Here is a 10,709-nt window from a genome sequence, read left to right as displayed (position 1 = left end):
TATTTAAAAAAATGAACAGTTATACATTACACTCACCAAAGTTCAAACAGAATAAAGACATTCAAATGTCGTGTTATGTCTGTATACAGTGTCGTAACCATGTGTAAATAGTTCCAAGGTCAAAAGGGAAAATATATGTTCTTCACTGGTTGCCCTTTTTGTTGTGGCAACAGGTCACAAATATTGCTGTGGTGTTTCACCCAATAGATTTTTTTTTTTAAAGATTTTTTTTGTGGGTCTGTGTAGTCTGAGGGAAATATGTGTCTCTAATATGGTCATACATTTGGCAGGAGGTTAGGAAGGGCAGTGTGGACATAGCCTGTCTTCTCTTTAGAGCCAAGTCTGCCTACAGCAGCCTTTCTCAATAGCAAGGCTATGTTCACTGAGTCTTTACATAGTCAAAGCTTTCCTTAAGTTTGGGTCAGTCACAGTGGTCAGGTATTCTGCCACTGTGTACTCTCTGTTTAGGGCCAAATAGCGTTCTAGTTTGCGCCGTTTTTTGTTAACTTGACACATTGGAAAGAATTATCTTTTTGTTTTCTCATGACTTGGTTGGGTCTAATTGTGTTGCTGTCCTGGGGCTCTGTTTTGTGTTTGTGAACAAAGCCCCAGGACCAGCTTGCTTAGGGGACTCTTCTCCAGGTTCATCTCTCTGTAGGTTTCGTTCTCCCACTTCAACTTTGCCATTTCTTTGCAGCCTCTGGCCAACATTTAATTGCAGACAATAGTAAAACACATACCAAGCTAAACATCTAATTATGTATAACTTGAGACCTGTTATTGACACAATTATTTATTATCATGGAATTTCTGGTCCATATGGCAAATGTAAACATTACATTTCTTGGTAATTTCAATTAAATACAAAGGCATTATTTCAGGTTTGACAGTATTTATTTCCATTTTGACAAAGCAATATACAAGCACCAAATAAGTTGTGAACATTAAAGCAGCCACACATATATTTACAATGACACAATGATTCATCAGGTCTAAAATGGGGAGCATTGTAACATTTCCCACCCATAAGATATTACAAATAAGACTGAAGTGCATACCATTGTACAGTGCTAGATAACTCTGTTCAATCAGGGGATTCCATTTTTACAAAAATTACATCTTGCTGAACAGTCCAGGATAAAGCGCATTCAATTGTGACCATTTCTGTTTTTTCATTAGTGAACTATTGAGCTGCTCAAGCCACACTCCTCTCTTTCCATACTGTTACTCCTCCCTTTCATCTGCCTTTAGAGTAGGTCCTTTGAAATAGTGAATACCGTACTATCAACTAGCTTCCTTTCCTTGTTCTATGTCATTGTCCTCACTGATTCAAATGCACCGAATAGGTCAAATAACTCGCAAAGCTAACGTTTCTGAATAAAATCTGTGTACTTTCTGCAAATGCCATAAAGTTAATTTACGGCAATGGAAGAAGTATAATGTAGTTATAGTGGGTTAGTCATAGTAGGGAAGTTCTGTAACCATGTACACAAATGGATGCATTGTTGTAAAAACTGGCTCCGCCCACGTAGCAATATTCAAGTAAGTATGTTGACCTTGCCAACAGATAGGGAAGTGAAAGTGAGTACTTTCTCCGATCTTCCACATCTGTCAGGACAATAAAATGAATAGGGAATAGGAAAGGAAGCACTATACATTATACAGCCAATAGGGTATACAGTACATCCCTTTTACATCTCAGTCCACACTTCCTACTAACTCTGAACTCTATCTACCCTCCAGTGCCTTGTCTCGGGCGATGACGGCCTCATCAAACTTGATCATGAGAGTGGTGCCCTTGTGCCAGTGCACCGTGACCTTGGCGGGGAAGCCGCTGTGTGTTAGAATGGCCTCCACCACGCCCCCGGTGAAAGCGGCACAGTTGAGCGTGCTGTTCTCTTTGGGCACCGAGATGAAGGCGTTGATCAGGGGCTCTTTCTCAATGATATAGTAGGTCTTGTCATCGTCGTTGGCCTGCTCCAGCTTGTCCGCTTCCTTGCCGAACAGGGCCCTCCACACCGACACCTGGGGAATCGAGCGGGAATGGAAGACAGAGAAAGGTGAAGGTTTGTTTGTGTTTATGCTTATGTCAGAGGCCAGGTCTGTTGAAGTGGAGGTCAAGTCGCTGCTACAGCCAAGAGCCATGTATACTGAGGCTATATTTGTGTTACATTATAGCCTAATGGTAGTATAATGTCAAACATAGGTTGTTATTACACTAATGAAAAAGTCTAGTATGTGAATCTCAGTTCTCTTGGTCATACCTTGATGAAGAGCAGTATGTTCAACACTTTGGTTTCCCTTTTTCCATTCTTCTCTCTCAACACCAGCACATCCAACAGGCTGGCCCCCACGCCTTGACCCAAGTCTGCCAAGCGTGCCTGCAGCTCGGACACAGAGTACACCCGACTCTGGCAGTATTGCACCATTTCAGAGAAGAGCAGGGCGAATGCGCTCACGCTGACCTCAGTCTTGGGTCTGGTGAGCGAGCGCTCTAGAATCGCAGACTTGCCCCTGGTGAAGCGAGTCTCCATTTTCTACACGGGAAAGTGAGGAGAGTGAGTGACTGTCAACAACATCAGAATGCTGGTGTATAATAAAATATCTGCGCATGACTGTTGGTGCTTTCAAGACAACTGGGAACTCTGCAAAAAACGAGGTCAAATCATGACATAAGTGATCTTCAGGTCTTATTAACTCCAGAAGGATGCCCGAGTTGGATGACAGTTCAAATGATTTTTCCCAGTCATCCATTTCAACACACCAGCAAACATGCTACTACGGTTAGATACTCTTGAACAGAATATGAATAAAAACAAGGATTATTTCGTTCAATGAGCACACATTGTGGAAAGGTGACTCTAAAACATGCACAAAGAAGAAATAAACATAGCAAATACTATAATAAAATGATTCAAATTAATCTTTCTCACCAATTTCTGTTGTTGTTCTTAACAGAACAATTGTCAAACACGTTTTACTTCCTGTTCCGGGGGATACGTCACAGTGACGGATTACGATATTAATGTTGAAATACTTCCGTTTAAACATTATGGTATTGATACAATTATTTTAAATATTACAGTTTTCATAAATCATTATTTTAAATAGATTTTTTTAAACCTATACAAACGATTAAAAAAATAGCTAATTATCATCCAGTAGAGGCCACTATTGTCCCATTTATCTGCTGGTAATGGATGTTTTTCTTAATGTCACAAAAGGAAAATTAACATAGGGGCCAAAATTCAACTCATACATTGAGAACAAAAGGGTTGGGGATGGAAAAAAAACACAAAACAAACAGACATTGGCTGCTATTCTCAATGCAGCAGTCACTCAAGTGTAATAGACTTTGTTCCCCTTTACTCCCAACCACCAAAACCTCATAAGCCAATGAACACCACCTGCCATGGGACACTAATGTCATGAGTCAGGAACGTTACTGTCATCTGAAAAAGCATACATGCACTTATTATAGTGTCTGCCTACTACATTGGCTTGTTTTTTGGGAATTTGTTTTTTGGGGAATTTGAAAGTGTAATTTCCAGTAAGGTTACTGGGCTTCCCTGACATTGATGGTAAACAGACCGCCCCTCTCCTCTATGCATCGTGGAACACATTTACCAGACTTCACCATCTGTGTGTGTCTGTGTATATGTGTGTGTAATTACATCCATATGTGTGAAAGGTGGATGTAATAGATGTATATAATGGAAATAATACTGTGATGGCTAATACAAACCAGCATAACTTCAGCACTTCTCTTGTCCCTTGAAGCCTGATCTCGTCACAAGCTTGAAAGGGCCTTATTTGTTTTCTGATGACAAACTTTGACTTTGGGTAAGAACTAATCAACATTTGGAGAGTTATTTCATCTATTGGGACACCACATTACAAACACATTAATTCCCCGAAGTGGGAAGTGAAACCAGCTTTAGGTACTTGATACAAAGCCTTATTGAGCACCTGGACATTCTGCTTGTGGTTTGTCATGAGTGGTTGTGGTTTGTCATAACAGAACGTTGGACTGTAAGAGATAAGAAGATTACAACTCTCATCGGCAGCCTGGGTTGACCTTGTCTGGGGATTGTTTGTGGGTTTTAGTTTAGCCTCTGGATCTGGTGTGATACAGCTGCACTCAGAATGACTACAGTGATTCTATGGCTCTTCATTGTGGCTGGAACGTGCTACAGCGTTCTCTGTTCAGGCAGCCTGTGTTAATGGACTGAAATTACAGTACATGTTCATTTGGGTTAATATGTCTGAAAGTATGGCTGCCATACTGTGTTGTCCGTACACATCTTCATTGGCAACATATGCTTCTATCGTTAAACTGAGAGCTCAATTGAACAGAAAAAGTCACTAGTATTTAACTGGTGTACGAAACATTAAATACCCCAAGATAGTATGAATGAAGCCCCAGGTGGCTGTTTGCACTGAGCCAGTTGTAGCATGAACGAAAAACATTTGTTTTAGTTTCAGAGGACCACCTGCGGGACATGGACCGTTTCATCAGTGCAGTTGAGCAGGCTGAGGACTCTAACCCAGACCTGTCCCCACTAGCCCTGGTGAGGACCCACTCACCCTGCACCTCCTGGGGGCCTCCAACAACACCAGCCACACCCACACTTCCGTGTTTGACACTACTCTCTTTGGCTTCTTCGACAAAGCCATCCACCGACTGTGGTGAGGAGAGAGGGGTCATTCTGACCCAAGATGGCACCACAGTGGCCATTGCTCCCATGCTTCTAGGCATCCAGGTGGGTCTGAAAGCTAAGCTGGAGGACACACTTCCTCTGGGCATGTTTCCCCTCACCTTGGCCAAAAACATAGGGTTGTCGTTCCTTAGCCTCCAGGACTTTCCACCCGCTCAGCGTCTGGGGCTGGACGGCTGCTGGGACAAAAGTGACCCACTCCAGGGTGTTCCAGCTGTCGCGGGTGCCCACCCATCAAAGGGGGAATTGAGGGGTCCATCTTGGGCATGGATCTTGCCACCAGATGCCATGGATCTGGCCCCCTCTGAACAGCCTAGTAAACTCAACAAGGTGATGAAGGGTTACTACAACCATGTCCTGGAGGGGCAAGACCTGGGGATTGTATCCAGCCACATCGGCCCCAAGTGCAGGGAGATTGCCCAAGCCCTGCTGGGCACCCTGGACAACCAGAGGCAGGTGATGGAGACCCTATACCTGGTGTGGAGGCTGGAGGACAATCAGTGGATAGCCAAGGATACAGGGGTGGAAAAAGCAGTGAGAGACAGAATGCTGGAATTTGTCCACAGGTACTGGGGTGGGTCTCAGGATGGGGGAGAGGGAATCATTTACCCCTGTAATTATGAAATTGTAGGTGATTAATGGCTATTCATTTGAAGTCTACAGAAAATTGGCCTGTAAATATGAAGAGTATATAGGTGACCTTTGACCCCCTCATCCATTCGCAGATATTAACAAACCTTTTATACGAAGCTTCATAGATGGAGACAAGTGTCCTGTACAATTACTGAAGCAGTCATATCATAGTGTAATGAACACGATTGGAGACAGAGAGCTGGTTTCAAGGGCAGGGCGCAGCAGGTGTTTCTTTGTAAAGGACCACAGGAGGAGGCAGGTAGCTGGGTCCACGGGGATGCAGAAGGTCATACACAGGGGGTCCAAAAAGGCAACAGTACAGGCAGGGAAAAGGCTAGTTACGTCGTCCAGGAGATCAGGCAATAGGTAGATAACAGGAAATCCGATAGGCTAAAGTACAGGCAGGGAACAGGCAAAAGGCATCGTTAGTGAGGCAGGCAAAAACTATGAGGATTAAATTACGGGAAAAACAGAGCTCCGAACAGAAGTGTGTCACAAAACAAACACCTCACAATGATGGGGTGCAAAGAACTGAACTAAATAGTGTGCGATAATGACATACAGGTGTGTGAACAGGTGATCAGAATTCAGGTGATTGGGATCTGGAGTGAACTGCGTTCACGGGGATCCACGTGTTTGAGAGTGTGAGCTGGAAGCAGACGTTGCAAATCTTGACATGATGTTACACGGTATAACTTGAAGCAAGATGTAATGACAAGACTCTATAACAGGAATCAGGGTTGTGAGATCATAAACATTCATTGGCAACTACTCCTCCTCTCTGCCACGCCCTGGATCTGGTGCACCAACACCTGGCCAAGTGTGCAGTGGACGGCGGGGGCCTGCAGGCCAACTTCACCCTCCACGGGCACCGGCAGCTGGTGGACACCTCCTGTCTAGGAGATGCACTCTACTCAGAGATCAGGGGCTGGGAGCACTTTGGGGTGAGAAACTGTTCAGTATTATAGGCTACTATAGTGTTAGTCAATGTCAAATGTATCCGTTTAAACACAATCAAAAAGGGCATCACAGTTGCGCCAGAACACTATTCAGTCACAATACAATTGTGCCCTTTTTCATACATTAGACATTAGTGATAAACACCAACATTAAGCTGTTTGTGCACTGTTGATATTGATGCTGCTGACACGTTTTCATCCGGTGTTATCTTGACCACTCATTACAGCAATCTTTTACAGGAAACCAGCTCATCAAAAAAGGACCAACCTTGACCCAGAAAATATAAAAAACTATCGGCCTATATCGAATCTTCCATTCCTCTCAAAAATTTTAGAAAAGGCTGTTGCGCAGCAACTCACTGCCTTCCTGAAGACAAACAATGTATATGAAATGCTTCAGTCTTGTTTTAGACCCCATCAAAGCACTGAGACTGCACTTGTGAAGGTGGTAAATGACCTTTTAATGGCATCAGACCGAGGCTCTGCATCTGTCCTCGTGCTCCTAGACCTTAGTGCTGCTTTTGATACCATCGATCACCACATTCTTTTGGAGAGATTGGAAACCCAAATTGGTCTACACGGACAAGTTCTGGCATGGTTTAGATCTTATCTGTCGGAAAGATATCAGTTTGTCTCTGTGAATGGTTTGTCCTCTGACAAATCATCTGTAAATGTCGGTGTTCCTCAAGGTTCCGTTTTAGGACCACTATTGTTTTCACTATATATTTTACCTCTTGGGGATGTCATTCGAAAACATAATGTTAACTTTCACTGCTATGTCGATGACACACAGCTGTACATTTCAATGAAACATGGTGAAGCCCCAAAATTGTCCTCGCTAGAAACATGTGTTTCAGACATAAGGAAGTGGATAGCTGCAAACTTTCTACTTTTAAACTCGGACAAAACAGAGATGCTTGTTCTAGGTCCCAAGAAACAAAGAGATCTTCTGTTGAATCTGACAATCAATCTTAATGCTTGTACAGTCGTCTCAAATAAAACTGTGAAGGACCTCGGCGTTACTCTGGACCCTGATCTCTCTTTTGAAGAACATATCAAGACCATTTCAAGGACAGCTTTTTTCCATCTACGTAACATCGCAAAAATCAGAAACATTCTGTCCAAAAATGATGCAGAAAAATTAATCCATGCTTTAGTCACTTCTAGGTTAGACTACTGCAATGCTCTTCTTTCCGGCTACCCGGATAAAGCACTAAATAAACTTCAGTTAGTGCTAAATACTGCTGCTAGAATCCTGACTAGAACCAAAAAAATGGATCATATTACTCCAGTGCTAGCCTCCCTACACTGGCTTCCTGTCAAAGCAAGGGCTGATTTCAAGGTTTTACTGCTAACCTACAAAGCATTACATGGGCTTGCTCCTACCTATCTCTCTGATTTGGTCCTGTCGTACATGCCTACACGTACGCTACGGTCACAAGACGCAGGCCTCCTAATTGTCCCTAGAATTTCTAAGCAAACAGCTGGAGGCAGGGCTTTCTCCTATAGAGCTCCATTTTTATGGAACGGTCTGCCTACCCATGTCAGAGACGCAAATTCGGTCTCAACCTTTAAGTCTTTACTGAAGACTCATCTCTTCAGTGGGTCATATGATTGAGTGTAGTCTGGCCCAGGAGTGGGAAGGTGAACGGAAAGGCTCTGGAGCAACGAACCGCCCTTGCTGTCTCTGCCTGGCCGGTACCCTCTTTCCACTGGGATTCTCTGCCTCTAACCCTATTACAGGGGCTGAGTCACTGGCTTACTGGGGCTCTCTCATACTGGCCCTGGGAGGGGTGCGTCACCTGAGTGGGTTGAGTCACTGATGTGGTCATCCTGTCTGGGTTGCCCCCCTTGGGTTGTACCGTGGCGGAAATCTTTTCTTTTGCTATACTCAGCCTTGTCTCAGGATGGTAAGTTGGTGGTTGAATATATCCTTCTAGTGGTGTGGGGGCTGTGCTTTGGCAAAGTGGGTGGGGTTATATCCTTCCTGTTTGGCCCTGTCCGGGGGTGTCCTCGGATGGGGCCACAGTGTCTCCTGACCCCTCCTGTCTCAGCCTCCAGTATTTATGCTGCAGTAGTTTATGTGTCGGGGGCCTAGGGTCAGTTTGTTATATCTGGAGTACTTCTCCTGTCCTATTCGGTGTCCTGTGTGAATTTAAGTGTGCTTTCTCTAATTCTCTCTTTCTCTCTTTCTTTCTCTCTCTCTCTCGGAGGACCTGAGCCCTAGGACCATGCCTCAGGACTACCTGACATGATGACTCCTTGCTGTCCCCAGTCCACCTGGCCGTGCTGCTGCTCCAGTTCTGCCTTATTATTATTGGACCATGCTGGTCATTTATGAACATTTGAACATCTTGGCCATGTTCTGTTATAATCTCCACCCGGCACAGCCAGAAGAGGACTGGCCACCCCACATAGCCTGGTTCCTCTCTAGGTTTCTTCCTAGGTTTTGGCCTTTCTAGGGAGTTTTTTCTAGCCACCGTGCTTCTACACCTGCATTGCTTGCTGTTTGGGGTTTTAGGCTGGGTTTCTGTACAGCACTTTGAGATATCAGCTGATGTTCGAAGGGTTATATAAATAAATTTGATTTGATTTGATATTTCTCTCCAATATTGTGCAGAAATGTGTTTACATTCCTGTTAGTGAGCATTTCTCCTTTGCCGAGATAATCCATCCACCTGACCGGTGTGGCATTTCAAGAAGCTGTTTAAACAGCATGATCATTACACCGGTGCACCTTGTCCTTGGGACAATAAAAAGCAACTCTAAAATGTGCAATTTTGTCACACAACAAAAAACCTCAGATGTCTCAAGTTGAGGGAGTGTGTGATTGGCATGCTTGACTGCAGGAATGTCCACTAGAGCTGTTTTCAGATAATTAAATGTAAATGTATCTACCATAAGCCACCTCCAACGTCGTTTTAGAGAATTTGGCAGTGCGGCAATCGGCCTCACGACCGCAGACCACATGTAACCACTCCAGCCCAGGACCTCCACATCTGACTTCTTCCCCTGTGGGATCGTCTGAGACCAGCCACCCGGACAGCTAATGAAACGGAGGAGTATTTCTGTCTGTAATAAAGCCCCTTTGTGGGGGAAAAACTCATTCTGATTGGTTGGGCCTGGCTCCCCAGTGGGCGGGCCTATGCACAGTCATGTGAAATCCATAGATTAGGGACTCATTTTTTAAATTTAAATGGACTGTTTTCCTTATATGAACTTATAACTCGGTAAAATCGTTGAAATTGTAGCATGTTGCATTTCTATTTGTGATCAGTATAGCTGCATCTGTCGAGAGAGAGAGAGAGAGAGAGAGAGACAGTGACACCCAGTGGCATAGGAATGACTCCTGTCACCAAGGCTACAAGAGGATCCAGGATGGATGTGTTCCACAATTAAATTACTGTAAACATCGCATTTAACACAAAACTAACATCCGTTTTAGCGGGCGTAGGGAGACAATTGGCCCTATTGGAATACTTTGAAACTGTTTTGGCTAATGAATTATACAACTTGGCTATCTGTCCAATTCGTGAAAAACATATTGATCTGTTTGTGAGAGCGAAATGTTTAACAGGTGTGTAAGTTCATATTAATTAAACATTTATTAAATAGGCCTAATTCCTCGATTTCAATCAAATGTTTGTAAACTCAACGCATTGAACATTATTTTGAATATTCTTATTAATTGAATTATTGTAATAATGAATATTTTGTAATGTTATTTATTTTCTTCATCAGCTTGGGTTGACAATCATGGCATATTTGTTCAGTCAACACTGATTTTGCTATTTACATACACTTTCAATGTATTACAAGTACAGTATGATGTTAAATATCAACACTGGTCATTGTTGATACCTAAGCATACTGTAAATCGTATTGATTCATAAGGTAATTAATTGCATATAGCCTACTTTAAATAACCTGTTGTCTTATATTTTCTAAGCGATTTGTTTAATCAACATATTTATTGCTGTATTGCATGTTTTATGTATTTCTATAACCCTTGTGTATGTGAATTGCCAATGCCAATAAAGCATCATAAATTACGTTTTTTTTTTTCAAGTGACATCGCGTAAAAATGTTAGAGGATCTGTATTCATTAGGGAGAAATAGGATTGGCCCGTGGCACATAATACAACAGGATAAATACATGTGCTCGGAAATGTACGCACGCTGTGCGCAATAAGGAACCTAGATTATAATTCTATGTCCGTCACAATGTCCAATAACATACATTTTAATTCCTAATTCTATGTGTATTACTCAAGAGTTTTAAGTTATTCGCAATCACAACTCACCTACAGTATATCGATAGCAAACGCGAATTCTTCATTCAAGTCGATCAAAAAAAAATCATATATTTTTTCCTGTTCTCAGTAAGGTGTTCCCATAA

At 42.9% G+C, this 10,709-nt stretch overlaps 1 protein-coding gene and 1 pseudogene across 1 annotated transcript; one reads left to right on the top strand and one right to left on the bottom strand.

Annotated features, from left to right (window-relative positions):
* Positions 1-875: 875 nt before the first annotated feature.
* trappc5 (trafficking protein particle complex subunit 5) lies at positions 876-3,021 on the bottom strand. Its single transcript, XM_024396576.2, has 3 exons — positions 2,934-3,021; positions 2,265-2,537; positions 876-2,025 (listed from the first exon to the last, which is right to left on the bottom strand). Exons 2-3 carry the CDS (start codon positions 2,532-2,534, stop codon positions 1,729-1,731), a joined length of 567 nt encoding a protein of 188 aa, XP_024252344.1. The 5' UTR covers positions 2,535-2,537; positions 2,934-3,021; the 3' UTR covers positions 876-1,728.
* A 1,238-nt stretch (positions 3,022-4,259) lies between these two features.
* On the top strand, positions 4,260-5,588 carry LOC112230121 (annotated as a pseudogene).
* Positions 5,589-10,709: the final 5,121 nt, after the last annotated feature.

This window comes from Oncorhynchus tshawytscha, linkage group LG32, assembly GCF_018296145.1.
Source record: "Oncorhynchus tshawytscha isolate Ot180627B linkage group LG32, Otsh_v2.0, whole genome shotgun sequence".
In the NCBI taxonomy this organism is placed as follows: Eukaryota; Metazoa; Chordata; class Actinopteri; order Salmoniformes; family Salmonidae; genus Oncorhynchus; species Oncorhynchus tshawytscha.
This window is presented reverse-complemented; position numbering and strand designations above follow the sequence as displayed.